This window comes from Pleurodeles waltl, chromosome 4_1 (assembly GCF_031143425.1).
Source record: "Pleurodeles waltl isolate 20211129_DDA chromosome 4_1, aPleWal1.hap1.20221129, whole genome shotgun sequence".
NCBI classification, from domain to species: domain Eukaryota; kingdom Metazoa; phylum Chordata; class Amphibia; order Caudata; family Salamandridae; genus Pleurodeles; species Pleurodeles waltl.
In genome coordinates, this window is record NC_090442.1 from 570665431 (window position 1) to 570690163 (window position 24733).

Consider the following 24733-nt stretch of genomic DNA (forward strand, 5'->3'; position numbering starts at 1 on the left):
AAGGCCATCATCATTTGTTTGGGACAAAACTGCCCCTATCCCATGTTCAGAGGCATCAGTCTGCACAATGAACTGCTTAGAATAATCTGGAGCTTTGAGAACTGGTGCTGAGCACATTGCTTGTTTCAGAGTGTCAAAGGCCTGTTGGCATTCCACAGTCCAGTTCACTTTCTTGGGCATTTTCTTGGAGGTGAGTTCAGTGAGGGCTGTCACAATGGATCCATATCCCTTCACAAACCTCCTGTAATACCCAGTCAAGCCAAGGAATGCCCTGACTTGAGTCTGGGTTTTTGGAGCTACCCAGTCCAGAATAGTCTGGATCTTGGGTTGGAGTGGCTGAACTTGGCCTCCACCTACAAGGTGGCCCAAGTAAACCACAGTTCCCTGCCCTATCTGGCATTTGGATGCCTTGATAGAGAGGCCTGCAGATTGCAGAGCCTTCAAAACCTTCTTCAGGTGGACCAGGTGATCCTGCCAGGTGGAGCTAAAGACAGCAATATCATCAAGATAAGCTGTGCTAAAGGACTCCAAGCCAGCAAGGACTTGATTCACCAACCTTTGGAAGGTGGCAGGGGCATTCTTTAAACCAAAGGGCATAACAGTAAACTGATAATGCCCATCAGGTGTGGAGAATGCTGTTTTCTCTTTTGCTCCAGGTGCCATTTTTATTTGCCAGTACCCTGCTGTCAAGTCAAAGGTACTTAAGAATTTGGCAGCACCTAATTTATCTATGAGCTCATCAGCTCTTGGAATTGGATGAGCATCTGTCTTGGTGACAGAATTGAGCCCTCTGTAGTCCACACAAAACCTCATCTCTTTCTTTCCATCTTTGGTGTGAGGTTTGGGGACTAAGACCACTGGGCTAGCCCATGGGCTGTCAGAGCGCTCAATTACTCCCAATTCCAGCATCTTGTGGACTTCCACCTTGATGCTTTCCTTAACATGGTCAGATTGTCTAAAGATTTTGTTCTTGACAGGCATGCTGTCTCCTGTGTCCACATCATGGGTACACAGGTGTGTCTGACCAGGGGTTAAGGAGAAGAGTTCAGGAAACTGTTGTAGGACTCTCCTACAATCAGCTTGCTGTTGGCCAGAGAGGGTGTCTGAGTAGATCACTCCATCTACTGTGCCATCTTTTGGGTCTGATGACAGAAGATCAGGGAGAGGTTCACTCTCTGCCTCCTGATCCTCATCTGTTACCATCAACAGATTGACATCAGCCCTGTCGTGGAAGAGCTTAAGGCGGTTCACATGGATCACCCTCTTGGGGCTCCTGCTTGTGCCCAGGTCCACCAGGTAGGTGACCTGACTCTTCCTTTCTAGTACTGGGTAAGGGCCACTCCATTTGTCCTGGAGTGCCCGGGGAGCCACAGGCTCCAGAACCCAGACTTTCTGCCCTGGTTGGAACTCAACCAGTGCAGCCTTTTGGTCATACCAAAACTTCTGGAGCTGTTGGCTGGCCTCAAGGTTTTTGGTTGCCTTTTCCATGTACTCTGCCATTCTAGAGCGAAGGCCAAGTACATAGTCCACTATGTCCTGTTTAGGCTCATGGAGAGGTCTCTCCCAGCCTTCTTTAACAAGGGCAAGTGGTCCCCTTACAGGATGACCAAACAGAAGTTCAAAGGGTGAGAATCCTACTCCCTTCTGTGGCACCTCTCTGTAAGCGAAAAGCAGGCATGGCAAGAGGACATCCCATCTCCTTTTGAGTTTTTCTGGGAGCCCCATGATCATGCCTTTTAATGTCTTGTTGAATCTCTCAACCAAGCCATTAGTTTGTGGATGGTATGGTGTAGTGAATTTATAAGTCACTCCACACTCATTCCACATGTGCTTTAGGTATGCTGACATGAAGTTGGTACCTCTGTCAGACACCACCTCCTTAGGGAAACCCACTCTGGTAAAGATACCAATGAGGGCCTTGGCTACTGCAGGGGCAGTAGTCGACCTAAGGGGAATAGCTTCAGGATACCTGGTAGCATGATCCACTACTACCAGGATATACATATTTCCTGAGGCTGTGGGAGGTTCTAGTGGACCAACTATGTCCACACCCACTCTTTCAAAGGGAACCCCCACCACTGGAAGTGGAATGAGGGGGGGCTTTGGATGCCCACCTGTCTTACCACTGGCTTGACAGGTGGGGCAGGAGAGGCAAAACTCCTTAACCATGTTGGACATATTGGGCCAGTAGAAGTGGTTGACTAACCTCTCCCACGTCTTGGTTTGTCCCAAATGTCCAGCAAGGGGAATGTCATGGGCCAATGTTAGGATGAACTTCCTGAACAGCTGAGGCACTACCACTCTCCTAGTGGCACCAGGTTTGGGGTCTCTGGCCTCGGTGTACAGGAGTCCATCTTCCCAATAGACCCTATGTGTTCCATTTTTCTTGCCTTTGGACTCTTCAGCAGCTTGCTGCCTAAGGCCTTCAAGAGAGGGACAGGTTTCTTGTCCCTTACACAGCTCCTCCCTTGAGGGTCCCCCTGGGCCTAAGAGCTCAACCTGATAAGGTTCAAGCTCCAAAGGCTCAGTTCCCTCAGAGGGCAGAACTTCTTCCTGAGAAGAGAGGTTCCCTTTCTTTTGCTGTGTTGCAGTTGGTTTCCCAACTGACTTTCCTGTTCTCTTGGTAGGCTGGGCCATTCTTCCAGACTCCAGCTCTACTTGTTCACCCTGTGCCTTGCACTGTGCTCTTGTTTTCACACACACCAGTTCAGGGATACCCAGCATTGCTGCATGGGTTTTTAGTTCTACCTCAGCCCATGCTGAGGACTCCAGGTCATTTCCAAGCAGACAGTCCACTGGGATATTTGAGGAGACCACCACCTGTTTCAGGCCATTGACCCCTCCCCATTCTAAAGTAACCATTGCCATGGGATGTACTTTTCTCTGATTGTCAGCGTTGGTGACTGTGTAAGTTTTTCCAGTCAGGTATTGGCCAGGGGAAACCAGTTTCTCTGTCACCATGGTGACACTGGCACCTGTATCCCTCAGGCCCTCTATTCTAGTCCCATTAATTAAGAGTTGCTGTCTGTATTTTTGCATGTTAGGCGGCCAGACAGCTAGTGTGGCTAAATCCACCCCACCCTCAGAAACTAGAGTAGCTTCAGTGTGGACCCTGATTTGCTCTGGGCACACTGTTGATCCCACTTGGAGACTAGCCATACCAGTGTTACCTGGATGGGAGTTTGGAGTGGAACCTTTCTTGGGACAGGCCTTGTCTCCAGTTTGGTGTCAATGCTGTTTACAGCTATGACACCAGGCCTTTTTGGGATCAAAGTTTACACCCTTGTACCCATTGTTTTGTGAAGAGGCTCTGGGCCCACCCTCCTGTGCAGGTTTTTGGGGGCCTGTAGAAGACTCTTTACTATTTTTAGTTTTGGTTGTCTCATCACCCTTCCCCTGGGGAGTCTTTGTGACCCCTTTCTTTTGGTCACCCCCTGTTGAAGTCTTGGACACCCTTGTCTTGACCCAATGGTCCGCCTTCTTTCCCAATTCTTGGGGAGAAATTGGTCCTAGGTCTACCAGATGCTGATGCAGTTTATCATTGAAACAATTACTTAACAGGTGTTCTTTCACAAATAAATTGTACAGCCCATCATAATTACTTACACCACTGCCTTGAATCCAACCATCTAGCGTTTTCACTGAGTAGTCTACAAAGTCAACCCAGGTCTGGCTCGAGGATTTTTGAGCCCCCCTGAATCTAATCCTATACTCCTCAGTGGAGAATCCAAAGCCCTCAATCAGGGTACCCTTCATGAGGTCATAAGATTCTGCATTTTGTCCAGAGAGTGTGAGGAGTCTATCCCTACACTTTCCTGTGAACATTTCCCAAAGGAGAGCACCCCAGTGAGATCTGTTCACTTTTCTGGTTACACAAGCCCTCTCAAAAGCTGTGAACCATTTGGTGATGTCATCACCATCTTCATATTTAGTTACAATCCCTTTAGGGATTTTCAACATGTCAGGAGAATCTCTGACCCTATTTATGTTGCTGCCACCATTGATGGGTCCTAGGCCCATCTCTTGTCTTTCCCTCTCTATGGCTAGGATCTGTCTTTCCAAAGCCAATCTTTTGGCCATCCTGGCTAACTGGATGTCCTCTTCACTGGGGTTATCCTCAGTGATTTCAGAGGTGTTGGTCTCTCCTGTGAGGGAACCAGCATCTCTGACTATTATTTTTGGAGTCAGGGTTTGAGGGACCCTGTTCTCCCTAGATAGGACTGGTAGGGGGGAATTTTCCTCCAAGTCACTATCCTCTTCCTCTGAGTTGCCACCCTCAGAGGGGTTGGCCTTTTCAAACTCTGCCAAAAGCTCCTGGAGCTGTATTTTGGTAGGTTTGGGGCCCATTGTTATTTTCTTTATTTTACAGAGTGACCTTAGCTCCCTCATCTTAAGATGGAGGTAAGGTGTGGTGTCGAGTTCCACCACAGTCACATCTGTGCTAGACATTTTGCTTCTAAAAGTTGGAATACTTTTTAAGAATCTACAACTGGTTCTAGAATCTAATTCAAACTTTTACAAACTTTTAAACTCTAAAAGAAATGCTAAACAGGATCTAACACAAGGCCCTAGCAGGTCTTTTAAGAATTTAGAAAACTTTTCAAATTGCAAAAATCAATTTCTAATGACAATTTTGGAATTTGTCGTGTGATCAGGTATTGGCTGAGTAGTCCAGCAAATGCAAAGTCTTGTACCCCACCGCTGATCCACCAATGTAGGATGTTGGCTCTGTATGTGCTATTTCAAAGTAAGGAATAGCATGCACAGAGTCCAAGGGTTCCCCTTAGAGGTAAAATAGTGGTAAAAATAGATAATACTAATGCTCTATTTTGTGGTAGTGTGGTCGAGCAGTAGGCTTATCCAAGGAGTAGTGTTAAGCATTTGTTGTACATACACATAGACAAATGAGGTACACACACTCAGAGACAAATCCAGCCAATAGGTTTTTGTATAGAAAAATATCTTTTCTTAGTTTATTTTAAGAACCACAGGTTCAAATTCTACATGTAATATCTCATTCGAAAGGTATTGCAGGTAAGTACTTTAGGAACTTTAAATCATAAAAATTGCATGTATACTTTTCAAGTTATTGACAAGTAGCCGTTTTAAAAGTGGACACAGTGCAATTTTCACAGTTCCTAGGGGAGGTAAGTTTTTGTTAGTTTTACCAGGTAAGTAGGACACTTACAGGGTTCAGTTCTTGGTCCAAGGTAGCCCACCGTTGGGGGTTCAGAGCAACCCCAAAGTCACCACACCAGCAGCTCAGGGCCGGTCAGGTGCAGAGTTCAAAGTGGTGCCCAAAACACATAGGCTAGAATGGGGAGAAGGGGGTGCCCCGGTTCCGGTCTGCTTGCAGGTAAGTACCCGCGTCTTCGGAGGGCAGACCAGAGGGGTTTTGTAGGGCACCGGGGGGGACACAAGCCCACACAGAAATTTCACCCTCAGCGGCGCGGGGGCGGCCGGGTGCAGTGTAGAAACAGGCGTCGGGTTCGCAATGTTAGTCTATGAGAGATCTCGGGATCTCTTCAGCGCTGCAGGCAGGCAAGGGGGGGGTTCCTCGGGGAAACCTCCACTTGGACAAGGGAGAGGGACTCCTGGGGGTCACTTCTCCAGTGAAAGTCCGGTCCTTCAGGTCCTGGGGGCTGCGGGTGCAGGGTCTCTCCCAGGCGTCGGGACTTTGGATTCAAAGAGTCGCGGTCAGGGGAAGCCTCGGGATTCCCTCTGCAGGCGGCGCTGTGGGGGCTCAGGGGGGACAGGTTTTGGTACTCACAGTATCAGAGTAGTCCTGGGGTCCCTCCTGAGGTGTCGGATCTCCACCAGCCGAGTCGGGGTCGCCGGGTGCAGTGTTGCAAGTCTCACGCTTCTTGCGGGGAGCTTGCAGGGTTCTTTCAAGGCTGCTGGAAACAAAGTTGCAGCCTTTCTTGGAGCAGGTCCGCTGTCCTCGGGAGTTTCTTGTCTTTTCGAAGCAGGGGCAGTCCTCAGAGGATGTCGAGGTCGCTGGTCCCTTTGGAAGGCGTCGCTGGAGCAGGATCTTTGGAAGGCAGGAGACAGGCCGGTGAGTTTCTGGAGCCAAGGCAGTTGTCGTCTTCTGGTCTTCCTCTGCAGGGGTTTTCAGCTAGGCAGTCCTTCTTGTAGTTGCAGGAATCTAATTTTCTAGGGTTCAGGGTAGCCCTTAAATACTAAATTTAAGGGCGTGTTTAGGTCTGGGGGGTTAGTAGCCAATGGCTACTAGCCCTGAGGGTGGGTACACCCTCTTTGTGCCTCCTCCCAAGGGGAGGGGGTCACAGTCCTAACCCTATTGGGGGAATCCTCCATCTGCAAGATGGAGGATTTCTAAAAGTTAGAGTCACCTCAGCTCAGGACACCTTAGGGGCTGTCCTGACTGGCCAGTGACTCCTCCTTGTTATTCTCATTATTTTCTCCGGCCTTGCCGCCAAAAGTGGGGCCTGGCCGGAGGGGGCGGGCAACTCCACTAGCTGGAGTGTCCTGCTGGGTTGGCACAAAGGAGGTGAGCCTTTGAGGCTCACCGCCAGGTGTGACAATTCCTGCCTGGGGGAGGTGTTAGCATCTCCACCCAGTGCAGGCTTTGTTACTGGCCTCAGAGTGACAAAGGCACTCTCCCCATGGGGCCAGCAACATGTCTCGGTTTGTGGCAGGCTGCTAAAACTAGTCAGCCTACACAGATAGTCGGTTAAGTTTCAGGGGGCACCTCTAAGGTGCCCTCTGGGGTGTATTTTACAATAAAATGTACACTGGCATCAGTGTGCATTTATTGTGCTGAGAAGTTTGATACCAAACTTCCCAGTTTTCAGTGTAGCCATTATGGTGCTGTGGAGTTCGTGTTTGACAAACTCCCAGACCATATACTCTTATGGCTACCCTGCACTTACAATGTCTAAGGTTTTGTTTAGACACTGTAGGGGTACCATGCTCATGCACTGGTACCCTCACCTATGGTATAGTGCACCCTGCCTTAGGGCTGTAAGGCCTGCTAGAGGGGTGTCTTACCTATACTGCATAGGCAGTGAGAGGCTGGCATGGCACCCTGAGGGGAGTGCCATGTCGACTTACTCGTTTTGTCCTCACTAGCACACACAAGCTGGCAAGCAGTGTGTATGTGCTGAGTGAGAGGTCTCCAGGGTGGCATAAGACATGCTGCAGCCCTTAGAGACCTTCCTTGGCATCAGGGCCCTTGGTACTAGAAGTACCAGTTACAAGGGACTTATCTGGATGCCAGGGTCTGCCAATTGTGGATACAAAAGTACAGGTTAGGGAAAGAACACTGGTGCTGGGGCCTGGTTAGCAGGCCTCAGCACACTTTCAATGGTAAACATAGCATCAGCAAAGGCAAAAAGTCAGGGGGCAACCATGCCAAGGAGGCATTTCCTTACACATGCCAAATAGCAAGTTAGGCCCCCTGACCCTATTGGTCATGGTGGGGTTACTCCAGCTCTGGGTAACCTCTCTGGGTAAGCTAGGGGTAACCCTGGCCAAGATAAGGTTAGCAGAGGTGGATACCTCTAAGACCAAAATAGAAAGAATGGGTGGAGACATTGAAGAGGCAGACAAGAGGCAATTCAGACTAGGTCCTATCACTGTGGAAGTAGGTCAGTTCCCCAAAGGGAATGACCTGAACAGAAGGATGTAAGGCAGAGTAGGCCCTGCAACTAACCAGCCTATTTCTCCTACTCTTCCTCGCCTGACAGACTAGGAAGACTCTCCCAGCTTGGGCTGAGTCTCCTGGCCTGTGGGCTGGGGGGGGCTTGTGTAAAGAAATGGCTCCCTGTTGCAGTTACCCCCCACTTTTTGCCTGATACTGATGCTGACTTGACTGAGAAGAGTGCTGGGACCCTGCTAACCAGGCCCCAGCACCAGTGTTCCTTCACCTAAAATGTACCCTTGTATCCACAATTGGCACACCCTGGCATTCAGATAAGTCCCTTGTAACTGGTACTTCTAGTACCAAGGGCCCTGATGCCAAGGAAGGTCTCTAAGGGCTGCAGCATGTCTTATGCCACCCTAGAGACCCCTCACTCAGCACAGACACACTGCTTACAAGCCTGTGTGTGCTAGTGAGAACAAAATGAGTAAGTCGACATGGCACTCCCCTCAGGGTGCCATGCCAGCCTCTCACTGCCTATGCAGTATAGGTAAGACACCCCTCTAGCAGGCCTTACAGCCCTAAGGCAGGGTGCACTATACCATAGGTGAGGGTACCAGTGCATGAGCATGGTACCCCTACAGTGTCTAAACAAAACCTTAGACCTTGTAAGTGCAGGGTAGCCATAAGAGTATATGGTCTGGGAGTCTGTCAAACACGAACTCCACAGCACCATAATGGCTACCCTGAAAACTGGGAAGTTTGGTATCAAACTTCTCAGCACAATAAATGCACACTGATGCCAGTGTACATTTTATTGTAAAATACACCACAGAGGGCACCTTAGAGGTGCCCCCTGAAACTTAACCAACTATCTGTGTAGGCTGACTGGTTCCAGCAGCCTACCACACTAGAGACATGTTGCTGGCCCCATGGGGAGAGTGCCTTTGTCACTCTGAGGCCAGTAACAAAGCCTGCACTGGGTGGAGATGCTAACACCTCCCCCAGGCAGGAGCTGTAACACCTGGCGGTGAGCCTCAAAGGCTCACCCCTTTGTCACAGCCCAGCAGGGCACTCCAGCTTAGTGGAGTTGACCGCCCCCTCCGGCCACGGCCCCCACTTTTGGCGGCAAGGCTGGAGGGAACAAAGAAAGCAACAAGGAGGAGTCACTGGCCAGTCAGGACAGCCCCTAAGGTGTCCTGAGCTGAAGTGACTAACTTTTAGAAATCCTCCATCTTGCAGATGGAGGATTCCCCCAATAGGGTTAGGATTGTGACCCCCTCCCCTTGGGAGGAGGCACAAAGAGGGTGTACCCACCCTCAGGGCTAGTAGCCATTGGCTACTAACCCCACAGACCTAAACACGCCCTTAAATTTATTATTTAAGGGCTACCCTGAACCCTAGAAAATTAGATTCCTGCAACTACAAGAAGGACTGCCTAGCTGAAACCCCTGCAGAGGAAGACCAGAAGACGACAACTGCCTTGGCTCCAGAAACTCACCGGCCTGTCTCCTGCCTTCCAAAGAACTCTGCTCCAGCGACGCCTTCCAAGGGACCAGCGACCTCTGAATCCTCTGAGGACTGCCCTGCTTCGAAAAAGACAAGAAACTCCCGAGGACAGCGGACCTGCTCCAAAAAGACTGCAACTTTGTTTCAAGGAGCAGCTTTAAAGACCCTGCAATCTCCCCGCAAGAAGCGTGAGACTTGCAACACTGCACCCGGCGACCCCAACTCGGCTGGTGGAGAACCAACACCTCAGGGAGGACCCCCGGACTACTCTACGACTGTGAGTACCAAAACCTGTCCCCCCTGAGCCCCCACAGCGCCGCCTGCAGAGGGAATCCCGAGGCTTCCCCTGACCGCGACTCTCTGAAACCTAAGTCCCGACGCCTGGAAAAGACCCTGCACCTGCAGCCCCCAGGACCTGAAGGACCGGACTTTCACTGCAGAAGTGACCCCCAGGAGTCCCTCTCCCTTGCCCAAGTGGAGGTTTCCCCGAGGAAGCCCCCCCTTGCCTGCCTGCAGCGCTAAAGAGATCCCTTGATCTCTCAGACTAACATTGCAAACCCGACGCTTGTCTCTACACTGCACCCGGCCGCCCCCGCGCTGCTGAGGGTGAAATTTCTGTGTGGGCTTGTGTCCCCCCCGGTGCCCTACAAAACCCCCCTGGTCTGCCCTCCGAAGACGCGGGTACTTACCTGCAAGCAGACCGGAACCGGGGCACCCCCTTCTCTCCATTATAGCCTATGCGTTTTGGGCACCACTTTGAACTCTGCACCTGACCGGCCCTGAGCTGCTGGTGTGGTGACTTTGGGGTTGCTCTGAACCCCCAACGGTGGGCTACCTTGGACCAAGAACTGAACCCTGTAAGTGTCTTACTTACCTGGTAAAACTAACAAAAACTTACCTCCCCCAGGAACTGTGAAAATTGCACTAAGTGTCCACTTTTGAAATAGCTATTTGTGAATAACTTGAAAAGTATACATGCAATTGAAATGATTCAAAGTTCCTAATGTACTTACCTGCAATACCTTTCAAACAAGATATTACATGTTAAATTTGAACCTGTGGTTCTTAAAATAAACTAAGAAAAGATATTTTTCTATAACAAAACCTATTGGCTGGATTTGTCTCTGAGTGTGTGTACCTCATTTATTGTCTATGTGTATGTACAACAAATGCTTAACACTACTCCTTGGATAAGCCTACTGCTCGACCACACTACCACAAAATAGAGCATTAGTATTATCTATTTTTACCACTATTTTACCTCTAAGGGGAACCCTTGGACTCTGTGCATGCTATTCCTTACTTTGAAATAGCACATACAGAGCCAACTTCCTACAGAGGGAATTTGAGAAATTCTATGCAATAACCATGCTGGATAATTGACAGTACCCAAGTGTCTGTTATCTTCTCCCAATGTTTGTAAAATTGGCTTAGTCTCCCCCCCCACAGGTGTTATGTGTTGGGGATGTGCGACTTGGAAGTCACTGCTTGTTTTGAGGGGTTTTGGGGCTTTGGAACTTCCCTCTATTTTTTTGGAATTGTCCCCCTCTATATTGCCCCCAAAAACTTCCCCGCTGATATTGGCTTTGAGAAGTGGGCCTTGCTTGTGAGGTTGTGGCCTCTGTAGGTTGACCTCGAAACCCTCCCCTAAATTGTGTTTTGCGAAATGTGCCTCTGCTTTGTGGGGAGTAGAGTGCGCCCATGGCTTTAGCGGTATCAGTATCTTTTTTGAGTTTTTCAATAGCAGTGTCGACTTCCGGCCCAAACAACTACTGTTCATTAAAGGGCATATTCAGCACGGCTTGTTGTATTTCCGGCTTGAATCCTGACGTACGCAACCATGCGTGTCTCCTTATCGTTATTGCAGTATTTACTGTCCTTGCAGCCGTATCTGCTGCGTCCATTGATGACCGTATCTGATTATTGGCGATACTTTGTCCTTCTACCACTTGTTGTGCCCTTTTCTGGAACTCTTTGGGTAATTGTTCTATGAAATGCTGCATTTCGTCCCAATGAGCTCTATCATATCTTGCCAAAAGTGCTTGTGAATTGGCAATACGCCATTGGTTTGCTGCTTGTGCTGCAACTCTTTTACCCGCAGCATCGAATTTGAGACTCCTTGTCTGGAGGTGGTGCATCTCCAAAGGTATGGGAGTTGGCTCTCCTGCGAGCTGCCCCAACAACCACAGAATCTGGTGTTAATTGCTGCGTAATACACACAGGGTCTGTTGGTGGTGGCTTGTACTTCTTTTCCACCCTTGGAGTTATGGCTCTGCCTTTTACAGGATCCTGAAATATTTGTTTGGAATGTTTTAGCATTCCCGGGAGCATAGTTAAGCTTTGGTATTGGCTATGAGTGGAGGAGAGTGTATTAAACAAAAAGTCATCCTCAATTGGTTCTGAATGCAAGGTGACGTTATGAAACGCAGCTGCCCTTGAGACCACCTGCGTGTAGGATGTACTGTCTTCAGGTTGTGACGGCCTCGCAGGGTAACAGTGTGGGCTGTTATCTGATACAGGAGCATCATAAAGGTCCCATGCATCGGGATCATCTTGACTCATTGCAGTATGAGTCGGGGATTGCATCAGTGGTGGAGTGGCTACCGGTGATGTGTGCATTGATGGTGGTGGAGTCGTTTGTCTTGCCACCTTTGCCTGTGGCTGCTTGTCCTTTTCTTGAAAGGCAAGTCTTCTTTTCATCTTAATTGGGGGAAGAGTGCTTATCTTCCCTGTGTCTTTTTGAATGTGGAGCCTTCTTGGAGTGTAGTCTGGCTCAACTGATTCAAGTTCCTCTCCGAACTTATGTCCCTACATCTGGGAGGACAATCCCTGTTCCTCTGTGTAGGAACCTGTTTTTGGTTCAGAGGCTGGATGTTTCGGAATCAAAATCTTTTCGGTCGCCTTTTTGGGCTCCGAGGAAACCTTTATTTTCGGCGTTGTGGTGTCTCGGTGCTGAACCATTTCGGTGCCACTGTCTCGGTGCCGAATCTGCTCGGAGCCGCTGTCTCGGGCCCGAGATTGTTGTGTGGCGGTATCGCGACCGGAGTCGGATGACTTCGCCACATGCATGCCCTTTTTCGGTGCCGATGATCGGTCACCTATTTTTCAGGTTAAGCCATGGCCTGTTGGCAGTGGCGTCCCCTGGGCTTTGTTGTCTTCTCGTGAGTTTTATGTTTCAACGTCTTACTCACGGTTTTCAGCGTTTCTTCGGGATCAAGCTTGTCCGAGTCCGATTCCTGGATGGAGAAGGTTTCTTCTTCCTCCTCGAAACGCCCTTGTCCTGTCGGCGCCGACGCCATCTGCAGTCTTCCCGCTCTTCGGTCTCTTAATGTCTTCCTCGACCGAAACGCTCGACAAGCTTCACAGGTATCCTCCTTGTGCTCTGGAGACAGACAAGTTACAGACCAGATGCTGATCAGCATATGGATACTTGTTATGACATTTTGGGCAGAAGCGGAATGGGGTCCGTTCCATCAGCCTTGAAGAGACACGTGGCCGGGCCGACCAGGCCCAGACGGGGGATCGAAAAAACCCCAAAGGGCCACCGGAGCTCTTCAAAAGTCGGTGTCGATCTGTTGCAACTAACCCGATACCGAACGCAAACAATACCGACGATTTTTCAGAGATCGTAACTAACTTTCCGACCCGAAACACGGAGCGAAAAGGAACACGTCTGAACCCGATGGCGGAAAAAAAACAATCTAACATGGAGTCGACGCCCATGCGCAATTGAGCCGAAATGGGAGGAGTCCCTCGATCTCGTGACTCGAAAAGACTTCTTCGAAGAAAAACAACTTGTAACACTCCGAGCCCAACACCACATGGCGGGATGTGCACAGCATGTGTATCTGTATCTGTAGCTATCGACTCGATCTTAGATTGTTTTCCCCGCAGAGGGTGAGGTAGGAGTTGTGTATATTAGTAATAGTGCGCCCATGCAATGGAATGAATACTTATGTACATAATAAAGGTTTCGAGTAATATATTTACAAATGTACAATTGTTTAAGATCTACTTCTAAACGGCTACAGGCTCCCGGGGAGGCGGGTGGGCGCATGTGAATCTGCAGCGACTCATGCCACGAACAGATGTACACTGGGTAAGTGACATTTTCCGTTCGATGGCATGTGTAGCTGCAGATACACATGCTGTGCATAGACTAGTAAGCATTTATCTCCCCAAAAGCGGTGGTTCAGCCTGTAGGAGTTGAAGTAGTTTGAAATAATGTTCTTAGTACAGCCTGACCTACTGTGGCTTGTTGTGCAGTGAACATATCTACACAGTAGTGCTTTGTAAATGTATGAGGCGTAGACCGGGTTGCTGCCTTACATATTTCGTTCATTGGAATATTCCCTAGAAAGGCCATGGTAGCTCCTTTCTTTCTGGTTGAGTGTGCCTTTGGTGTAATAGGCAGCTCTTTTTGCTTTAACATAGCAGGTTTGAATACACTTAACTATCCACCTAGCAATGCCTTGTTTTGAAATTGGATTTCCTGTATGAGGTTTTTGAAAGGCAATAAATAGTTGTTTGGTCTTCCTAATTTGTTTTGTTCTGTCAATGTAGTACATTAGTGCTCTCTTGATGTCTAATGTATGTAGTGCTCTTTCAGCTACCGAATCTGGCTGTGGGAAGAACACTGGTAATTCTACTGTTTGATTCAAGTGGAACGGTGAGATAACCTTTGGTACAAATTTTGGATTTGTTCTTAGAACTACCTTATTCTTGTGTATTTGAATAAATGGTTCTTGTATGGTAAATGCCTGAATCTCACTCACCCTTCTTAGAGATGTGATGGCAATGAGAAATGCAACTTTCCACGTTAAGTATTGCATTTCACAAGAATGCATGGGTTCGAAAGGGGGACCCATGAGCCTTGTTAAGACAATGTTGAGGTTCCATGAAGGAACAGGTGGTGTCCTTGGTGGTATAATTCTCTTTAGGCCTTCCATAAACGCTTTAATGACCGGTATTCTAAATAGGGAAGTTGAATGAGTAGTCTGCAGGTAAGCAGATATTGTGGTGAGATGTATCTTTATGGAAGAAAGCGCTAGATTTGATTTTTGCAAGTGTAGTAAATATCCTACTACATCTTTTGGAGATGCGTGTAATGGTTGAATTTGATTGTTATGGTAGTAACAAACAAATCTTTTCCATTTATTTGCATAGCAGTGTCTAGTGGAAGGTCTTCTTGCTTGTTTTATGACCTCCATACATTCCTGTGTGAGGTCTAAGTGTCCGAATTCTAGGATTTCAGGAGCCAAATTGCTAGATTCAGCGATGCTGGGTTTGGATGCCTGATCTGTTTGTGTTGTGTTAACAGATCTGGTCTGTTGGGTAGCTTGACATGAGGTACTACTGACAGGTCTAGTAGTGTTGTGTACCAAGGTTGTCTTGCCCATGTTGGTGCTATTAGTATGAGTTTGAGTTTGTTTTGACTCAATCTGTTTACTAGATATGGAAGGAGAGGGGGGAAAAGCGTACGCAAATATCCCTGACCAGTTCATCTATAGAGCATTGCCTTGGGATCGCTGGTGTGGGTACCTGGATGCGAAGTTTTGGCATTTTGAGTTTTCTTCTGTTCCAATAGGTCTATTTGGGGTGTTCCCCAAATTTGAAAGTAAGTGTTCAGTATTTGGGGGTGAATTTCCCATTTGTGGATTTGTTGGTGATCTCGAGAGAGTGTCTGCTAGCTGGTTTTGGATCCCTGGAATAAATTGTGCTATTAGGCGAATGTGGTTGTGAATCGCCCAATGCCATAGTTTTTGTTAGGAGACAACTGTGTTGAGTGTGTCCCCCCCAGTTTGTTTAAATAATACATTGTTGTCATGTTGTCTGTTTTGACAAGAATGTATTTGTGGGTTATCATGGGCTGAAATGCTTTTAGCGCTAGAAATACTGCTAACAGTTCTAGGTGATTTATGTGAAACTGCCTTTGATGTATGTCCCATTGTCCTTGGATGCTGTCTTGATTGAGGTGTGCTCCCCACCCTGTCATGGAAGCATCGGTTGTTATGATGTATTGTGGCACTGGGTCTTGGAAAGACCGCCCTTTGTTTAAATTTGTACTGTTCCACCATAGAAGCGAGATGTATGTTTGGCGGTCTATCAACACCAGATCTAGAAGTTGACCCTGTGCATGTGACCATTGTGATGCTAGGCATTGTTGTAAGGGCCGCATGTGCAATCTTGCATTTGGGACAATGGCTATGCATGAAGACATCATGCCTAGGAGTTTTAATACCATTTTTGCTTGTATCTTTTGTGTTGGATACATGGCCTGTATTACCTTGTGAAATGTTTGAACCCTTTGTGGACTTGGAGTGGCTATCCCCTCTGTTGTGTTGAATGTCGCTCCTAAGTATTGCTGTGTTTGGCACGGCAAAAGGTGTGACTTTGCATAGTTGATGGAGAAACCTAGCTTGTGAAGGGTCTGTATGACATACTTTGTGTGATATGAACACTTTGTTAGCGTGTTGGTTTTGATTAACCAGTCGTCTAAGTAAGGGAACACGTGTATTTGCTGCCTTCTGATATGTGCAGCTACTACTGCTAGGCATTTTGTAAAGACTCTTGGCGCGGTTGTTATTCCGAATGGCAACACTTTGGATTGGTAATGTATTCCTTTGAATACGAACCTTAGGTATTTCCTGTGTGAAGGATGTATCAGTATATGGAAATACGCATCTTTTAGGTCTAATGTTGTCATGTAGTCTTGCTGTTTGAGCAGTGGGATAACGTCTTGTAATGTGACCATGTGAAAGTGGTCTGATTTGATGTAGGTATTTAGCGTTCTGAGATCTAGTATTGGTCTCAGAGTTTTGTCCTTTTTTGGTATTAGAAAGTACAGTGAGTAAACTCCTGTGTTTTTCTGTAGACTTGGTACTAATTCTATTGCGTCCTTTTGCAGTAATGCTTGAACTTCTAGTCCTAGAAGATCTATATGCTGTTTTGACATATTGTGTGTTTTCGGTGGGACGTTTGGAGGGAATTGGAGAAATTCTATGCAATAACCATGCTGGATAATTGCTAAGACCCAAGTGTCTGTTATTTCCTCCCAAGATTTGAAGAACTGGCTTAGTCTTCCCCCCACTGGTGTTGTGTGAAGGGGTTGTGTGACTTGTGAGTCACTGTTTATTTTGAGGGGTTTTGGGACCTTGAAATTTTCCCCGATTTCTTGGGAATTGGCCTCCTCTGTATTGTCCCCAAAAACCTCCCCTTTGATATTGTCCCTGGTAGGTAGGTGGTCTTGTTTGTGAGGTGTTGGTTTCTGTGGGTTGACCTCGAAACCCTCCCCTAAAAGGTGTTTTCCGAAATGTGCCTCTGCTCTGAGGGGAGTACAGTGCGCCCATGGCTTTGGCTGTATCGGTGTCCTTTTTTAGTTTTTCAATGGCAGTGTCCACCTCTGGCCCAAACAATTGCTGTTCATTAAACGGCATATTGAGCACAGCCTGTTGTATTTCAGGTTTGAACCCAGATGTGCGCAGCCATGCGTGTCTCCTTATTGTGACTGCAGTGTTTATTGTCCGTGCAGCTGTATCCGCTGCATCCATGGAAGACCGTATCTGATTGTTCGAGATACTTTGTCCCTCTTCCACCACATGTTGTGCTCTTTTTTGGAGCTCTTTGAGTAGGTGTTCGATGAGATGTTGCATTTCATCCCAATGAGCCCTGTCGTATCTCGCCAAGAGTGCTTGTGAGTTGGCAATACGCCACTGATTTGCTGCTTGTGCTGCAACCCTTTTTCCCGCTGCATCAAATTTGCGGCTCTCCTTGTCCGGAGGTGGTGCGTCGCCTGATGTATGCGAGTTGGCTCTCTTACGAGCTGCCCCCACAACTACTGAGTCCGGTGTCAGTTGTGTTGTATTAAATATAGGGTTTGTGGGTGGTGCCTTATATTTTTTCTCCACCCTTGGACTTATAGCTCTGCCTTTAACTGGCTCCTGAAATATTTGTTTCGAGCGCCTTAGCATTCCTGGGAGCATGGGAAGGCTTTGATAATGGCTATGGGTGGAGGACAGGGTGTTAAAGAGGAAGTCATCCTCAATAAGCTCCGAATGTAGTGATACATTATGGAATTCGGCTGCCCTAGCGACCACCTGTGCATATGATGTACTGTCCTCAGGTGGTGACGGTTTAGTTGGGTACGACTCTGGGCTATTGTCTGATACTGGGGCGTCGTAGAGGTCCCATGCATCTGGATCATCCTGGCTCATTGTGGTATGAGCTGGCGAGTGTGTTAATGGTGGAGTTTGCGCCGGTGATGCATGAGTTGATGGTGGTGGAGAAGGTGGTGGAGTTACTTTCTTCACCACCTTTGCTTGTGGTTGCTTGTCTCCTTGTTGGAAGGCAAGTTTCCTTTTGATTGTGGGAAGAGTGCTGATCCTCCCAGTATCTTTTTGAATAAAGAGCCGCTTTTGTGTGTGATCTGGCTCTATTGTTTGTAATTCCTCTTCAAATCTGTGTTTTTTCATTTGAGAGGTCAGTCCTTGTTCCTCTGAATAGGAACTGATTCTCGGTTCGGATGCCGGATGTTTCGGCACCGAAACCTTTTCTACTGATTTTTTCGGCACCGACAAAATCTTTTTTCTTTTCTGCGTCGTGCCCTCTTGGTGCCGACCAATCTCGGTGCCGCTGTCTGTGCCGAATGTTTTCTGCGCCACTCTCTCGGGCCCGAGAGTGCTGCGTGCCTGTATCTCGACTTGAGTCGGATGACTTCGGCACCAGCCCGCCCTTTTTCAGTGCCGATGGACGGTCACCTACTTTTCGGGTTAAGCCATGGCCTGTTGGCGGTGGCGTCGCCTGGGCTTTGTCAGTCTTTTCCTGAGTTTTGTTTCGACGTCTTACTCATGGTTGACGTTTCTTCGGCGTCGAGTTCTTCGGAATCCGACTCGTGGATGGAGAAAGTTTCTTCTTCCTCCTCGAACCGTTGTTGTCCTGTTGGCGTGGACGCCATCTGCAATCTCCTGGCTCTTCGGTCTCGGAGCGTTTTCCTCGACCGAAACGCGCGACAGGCTTCGCACGTATTCTCCTTGTGCTCTGGGGACAGGCACAAGTTACAGACCAAATGTTGATCCGTATAAGGATATTTATTATGGCATTTAGGACCGAATCGGAACGGGGTCCGTTCCATCAGTCTTGAAGTCGCACGCGGTCGGGCAGACCAGGCCCCGACGGGGGATCGAAATTACCCCGAAGGGCTACTGGAGCTCTTCAAGATTCAGTGTCGATTTGTGCTAACTAACCCGATACCGAACGAAACAATACAGACGATTTTTTCCGAGATTCTAACTAACTTTCCGACCCGTAACACGGAGCGAAAAGGAACACGTCCGAACCCGATGGCGGAAAAAAAACAATCTAAGATGGAGTCGACGCCCATGCGCAATGAAACCGAAAGGGGAGGAGTCCCTCGGTCTCGTGACTCGAAAAGACTTCTTCGAAGAAAAACAACTTGTAACACTCCGAGCCCAACACCAGACACCGGACTGTGCACAGCATGTGTATCTGCAGCTACACATGCCATCGAACATATAGTTTGTGTATATTACCTCTTAAGAGAGTATATCCTATGAGATACTTTTGGCATATTGTCACTAAAATAAACTACCTGTATTTTTAGTAATCCTGAGTATTATGTTTTCTTATGATATAGTGCTATATGATATAAGTGGTATAGTAGGAGCTTTGCATGTCTCCTAGTTCAGCCTAAGCTGCTCTGCTATAGCTACCTCTATCAGCCTAAGCTGCTAGAAAACCTCTAATCTATTAAGGGATAACTGGACCTGGCACAATGTGCAAGTACCACTAGGTACCCACTATAAGCCAGGCCAGCCTCCTACAGGGCACTAGGCCTATCCACACAACTGTGGTACAGATTTTTAATGGGGACGCTTGGGGGAACACGGAATAGAAGAACAAGTGTTATTGCCAATTGTCTTTCTCTACATTTTTGCCTTCCAAATGTAAGCGTGCGTAAGAAAAGAAATTGAGAAATGCCCTGTAATTCACATGCTAGTTTAGGAATCCCAGAGTTTAGAGATGTGCAAATAACCACTGTTTCTAAACAGATTATGTGTCCTTTTCCGAAATATAAGTTTCCTTGATACCTATTTTTCACTCTATTTTACCAAATGAACTGCTGTATACCCGGTTTAGAATGAAATCCATTGCAAGGTGCAGCTCATTTATTGGCTCTGGGTTGCTTCAGTTCTTGATGAACCTATAAAACCTACATATCCAAGCAAACAGGACGTAACAGTATATCACTTATAAAATCTATCAGTTTGAAAAAGTTGAAGGAAACTTAGAAAGGTCTTTTTTTTTTTCTCCAAGTCAATTTCAATTTATTTCAACTGTTTCTGTAGGAAAATCTTGAAGGAGCTACACAAATTCAGAAATGTGGCTACTTTTCAGAAATGTTCAGCTGTTTGTGATCCATGACTGGTTTCACACCTATTTCGGTCACTAACTGGAAGGAGTCTGAAAGCACAAAAGGTAGTAAAAATAGGGTATGTCCCAGTAAAATGCCAAAACTGTTGAAAAATTTGAATTTCTGATTCAAGTCTGCCTGTTCCTGGAAGTTGGGAAGATGGTTAGCACTGCAAACTTTGTTGATGCCATTTACAGGGGGAAAAAAAAAAAAAAACAGATGCTTTCTTCTGTGGCATTGAGTAGTTCGTTCTCAAAGCATTTATTTTGCCATACGCGGGTGATGTACATACAAGAACAAATATTTCACTTCCACACCAATGTTGTGTCATACCAAGGTCTAACATGTAAGCAAAACAGACCAATTTTACAAATACCAAGTTACAGGCCAGGTTGTCTCTGAATAGTAGTGGCAAATGGCACTGAGTCCCAATAATGGTCAGGTCCCTGGTGACTTACCCTTTCTGGATCAAGCAGGAAAGGCGGATTCCCTAAACATTTCTAGACCTACTCTTCAAACAACTAATATCATGGCTACTGTACCCTTTCGAACAGGACTCTATCCCCCTAATTCATTCCCACCTCCCGCTACACCACCCTTGACACTGCCATTGTCAATTTGCATTGGTTTTAGTGTGGAAACAATGCAACTAAACACCAATTCTACAAAGAAATTGGCAGATTTACAGTTTTTACCCATCAAGGTATGAAAAAGTAACCCTAAATAGACTGCACAGACACCAGAATTACCACCCGTATTGATTTAAGACTGATCAAAGTTAAGCTTAAAGTAAACCAAGACACTAAGGAGCTGGTATCTGGTCCAAACTTATGTCTACCCGAAAATTCGTCTTTTTATAGTGGTTTAATGAATTGATGTTAAATTCTTCAATAAATAAATGCTATGAAGGTTTCATGTTGCCTATTTTAAAGTGCAAATCTAACTTTTGCAAAGGCAGTTTCATTAGGCACCAAATGTGCATTTGTTTCACCATTTTTATCCATTACCTCATTTCTAAAAAACTTAAAATTTTTCACTTTCAAGACTGTAAAGTACTACAGTTAAACTGTATAAATTAAATGCAACTGCTCAATAGGTACGCAACAGCTAAGCTTTGAGGTATATGATTTAGTTATCAGAAAATAACATTGCACTGATTTAATTAGTTTTGCCCCTTTAGGGCAAAAAAGCATTAACTGCTAAACAATGAGTATCCCCTGTAGAAACAGGCTGGGAAATGCCCACGATGTAGGATATATTCAAATAATGTTGAAACTGTACATTCAAAAGACACTTTTAGCCTGACTAGAGTATTTCCATGGCTCCATTTGAAGTTCCAGTTGCAGCTTACCTGCAGGTGGTACTGCATGCCTGACCCCAGAAGCTCCTTGAAAGTGTCATAGGTGCGCTTTTTCACCCAGCAGTCTATGTACATGCGCTCAGGTCCAAATTTGACTGTCTCCGTTGGGAAGTCACGCTCCTACACAAAAACATTTATAGGATCAAAGTCTAGATTACTCATTAGCATATTACACCTCAGCATATGTGAAACAGTCATTGCTACATTTCAATGTGCAACTCACTAACAAAAGCATTAAAACCAGGATAACCTCATTCCCTAGTCTATCACTTGGAGTTCAATGCCACTCAAGCAATATCAATACAATCTTTAAATCAGTTTTCCCTCAACACAATGATGCACAACAGAATAAAATTAAAAAAGACTTTCCTATCCACAGCATAGTGTATTACTGTAGTGGCATACTGCCACAGCCTCATCAACACATGTACATCCTTCAGTTGTGTTGGTCTGTGGGGTCTTGATGCATTTAACTTCTTGATAAAAGTCCTTTTGGCTAGCACAGGCATACACAACATTTTTAGCTATCAGCATGCTTTTGGATTTAAAAGCCTAAAAACACTCCAAAAACTAAATTGCATACATTAAAATTTTGTCAAACGTGCATGTACAACAATGGGAATTTAGTTAGAAATACAATGCATAATTCCAAGGAGCTTTCAAATTTTCTACAGGACCCAACAGCCATCGTTTTTTTTTGTCTGTAACAGTGCCATGTAATACCAAAACTTTGCAGAGTAATCTGAGTGTGCAAATTAAGCACAGCATAATAGTGCAACACAACAGAATGACAAATGTCCACTAGACATTTCAAAACATGACAAACATTCCGTAATAGGTAAAGTGGTTATATGTGCAATTCAAGTAGTATTTTCAGGCCGAAGAAAATGTTTACCTATAGCAAAAGTAACAGAATAAAAAACATTAACAAATCTGTTGAAGATACGCAGTCTGTACTTACACAGTCCTGCCAACTACCACTCATCATGGGTTAGATTAATTTAGTGCTGGGGTCTGTATCACTGCACTAAAATGCAGTGGTCATGCATTGTAGCACCCCTGGGATCAACCAGTATGAGGTGTTTAATGGTGTCTGGCTGTATTTGGCAAAACAGCCACAAGCTTTTAGTTTGTAGTGCTTAATGGATCATTGCTGCGCTGCAGCAAAGACTGATACATTTCAGTTACAGTGAGCTGTGCAGGCTGGGTGGAGGGCTGAGATCATGCATGTTTTTTTTATTTTTATTTATGTATATTTTTTAAGGCCTCTGCCCAGCCTCACATGCTCAGGGACCATTGGATGCCAGATGACAGCATGACACAGATGACAGCTTTGCACCGGACAGCTGTCACAGGACGTTTTCCCCAATCAACAGAAAGTTAAACTTGATCCAAGACTGTAGCCACAGGCATTGTTTATGCCTGGTATAGAGCCGGAGGGCTGTGGAAAAGGGCAGTGAGCTTCATAACAATTGCTGGGTCTGGAGGCCAAAGAGGGAAAGACTGGAGTACAAGAATATGGAGCACTCAATTCTGCAACACTGGCAGTTTCACCCCGCCACACCCAATACAATTCAAAGCTCCGTCTGTGTGCAATTGCCAGAAAATTTAGAGAAATAAATGTATCTAACCTCTGCGGTTTTAAGCTTCACTAGCAAATATTAAGCACGGGCATCTTACCTCAAAATGTTAAGTTTTCCTTTAGAACATAAACTAAGTAGTATCAATTCACTTCGATGAATTTCACAGCAAAACTCCTTATACTTGATCATTGGGCTTCAATGTCACTGCAGGGCAGTGAATTGGGACTCACGTTTTCACACACTATTTTGGTGGAAATGCAGTAAGAGTGAAAGTGACTGGTCAGCGTATGAAAAATGCTTTCAACCATGGTATGATGTGAATTAAGAAGTCAACTTGGCAAGTTTTCTGGCTTTCAGTACTGGCATTTCAAGATGGAAAATGTCACTTACCCAGTGTACATCTGTTCGTAGCATGTAGTGCTGCAGATAGACATGCTATGCATAGTTCTTCCGACATCTAGTGTTGGGCTCTGAGTGTTACAAACTGTTTTTCTTCGAAGCCCTTTTAGAGTCACGGGATCGAGTGACTTCTAGGTTCCAGTGCGCATGAGCATCGACTCCATTGTAGGATTGTTTTCCCGCAGAGGGTGAAGGAAGGAGTGATGAGTATAGAAATACAAAGACGTCCATGTAAATGTATATACATATGTACAAAAGTAAAAAAAACTACAGGCTTCCGGGGAGGAGAGGGGGCATGTGAATCTGCAGCACTACATGCCACGAACAGATTGGGGTTTGGATGTCTGATTTGACTTTTGTTTTGTGTTAACAAATCTGGTCTGTTTGGAATGAGATACTACACACAGATCTAGGAGTGTTGTGTACCAATGCTGGCGTGCCCATGTTGGGGCTTTGAGTATCATGGTGAGTGACGTTGGATGTAGTTTGCGGACTAGAAAGGGAAGGAGTGGGAGAGGGAAAAGCATAAGCAAATATCCCTGACCAATTGATCCATAGAGCACTGCCCTTGGATAGGGGATGTGGGTGTCTGCATAAGAAGTTTTGGCATTTTGCGTTTGCTTGTTGCAAGTAGATCTATGCCTGGTGTTCCCCACCTTTGAAAGTACTTTTGAAGTACTTGGGAGTGAATATTAATTTGTGTGTTTGTTGGCTATTTCTGCTTAGGAGATCTGCCAGTTGATTGTCCCTGAAATACTTTGTGCTAGTAAATGAATTTGATTGTGAATTGCCCATTTCCAAATTGTTTGGGCTAGAAGGGACAGCTGAGATTAACGTGTCCCACCCTGTTTGCGGTAATACATGGTTATGTTGTCTATTTTTATGAGAACATTTTTCTGTTTGAGAAGAGGTTGAAACGCTTTTAGGGCAAGAAACAGCTAATAATTCTAAGTGGTTTATGTGTAGCTGTTTGACATCCCATTGCCATTGAATGGTCTGATTGTTTAGGTGAGCTCCCCAACCAATCATTGATGCGTCAGTTGTGATTATGGTCTGAGGCACAGGGTCTTGAAATGACCACCCCTTGATTAGATTGCTGCGATTCCACATTTGAAGGGACATGTGTTTGGCGGTCCATCAACACTAGATCTTGAAGTTGACCGTGTGCCTGTGACCATTGTTGTGAGAGGCACTGTTGTAAGGTCCTCATGTTTAGTCTTGCATGTGGGACTATTGCTATGCAAGATGCCATAATTACTAGAATCTAAGATAAATCTCGGGTATTGTTGATTTGGCTGCATGAGTGGTATGAGATTTTGGAAAGCATGTATCCTTTGTATATTTGGATAAGCTAGGGATAGTTGAGTATTTAGGATAGCACCTAGGTAAGGTTGTACCTGTGCTGGTTGAAGATGTGACTTGGTAGTTGAGTGAACCCTGGGGTGTGCAAGGTTTCTATCATGTAACAAGTGCGTTGTTGGCATTGTGTAAAATTGCTTGATTATTAGCCAATCGTCTGTGTTGTCTTAAGTAGGCTGCGACTACTGCTAGAAACTTTCTGAACACTCTTGAGGCTGTTATGCAAAACGGCAACACCTTGAACTGTTAGTGTTTTCCTGCTATGTATGACAAACCTGAGGTATTTTTTGTGAGCTGGATGGATATGTGGCAATACACATCTTTGAGATCTAGAGCAGTCATGTAATCTTGTAGTAGTGGAATTACATCTTGCAGAGTTACCATGTGAAAATGCTCAGACAGGATGTATAGCTTGAGGGGCCTGAGGTCCAAGATAAGCCTGAGGGTGCTGTCTTTTTTGGGAATCCGGAAGTATAGTGAATATACTCCTGTTC

At 46.1% G+C, this 24733-nt stretch overlaps 1 protein-coding gene across 1 annotated transcript in view; it reads right to left on the bottom strand.

The window, feature by feature from the left end:
• IFRD1 (interferon related developmental regulator 1) overlaps positions 1-24733 on the bottom strand; it is a 169542-nt gene that overhangs the window by 60040 nt on the left and 84769 nt on the right. Inside the window, exon 10 of the mRNA XM_069228959.1 lies at positions 20890-21018. Coding sequence (XP_069085060.1) covers positions 20890-21018 — 129 coding nt within the window. The remainder of the gene's footprint in view (positions 1-20889; positions 21019-24733) is intronic.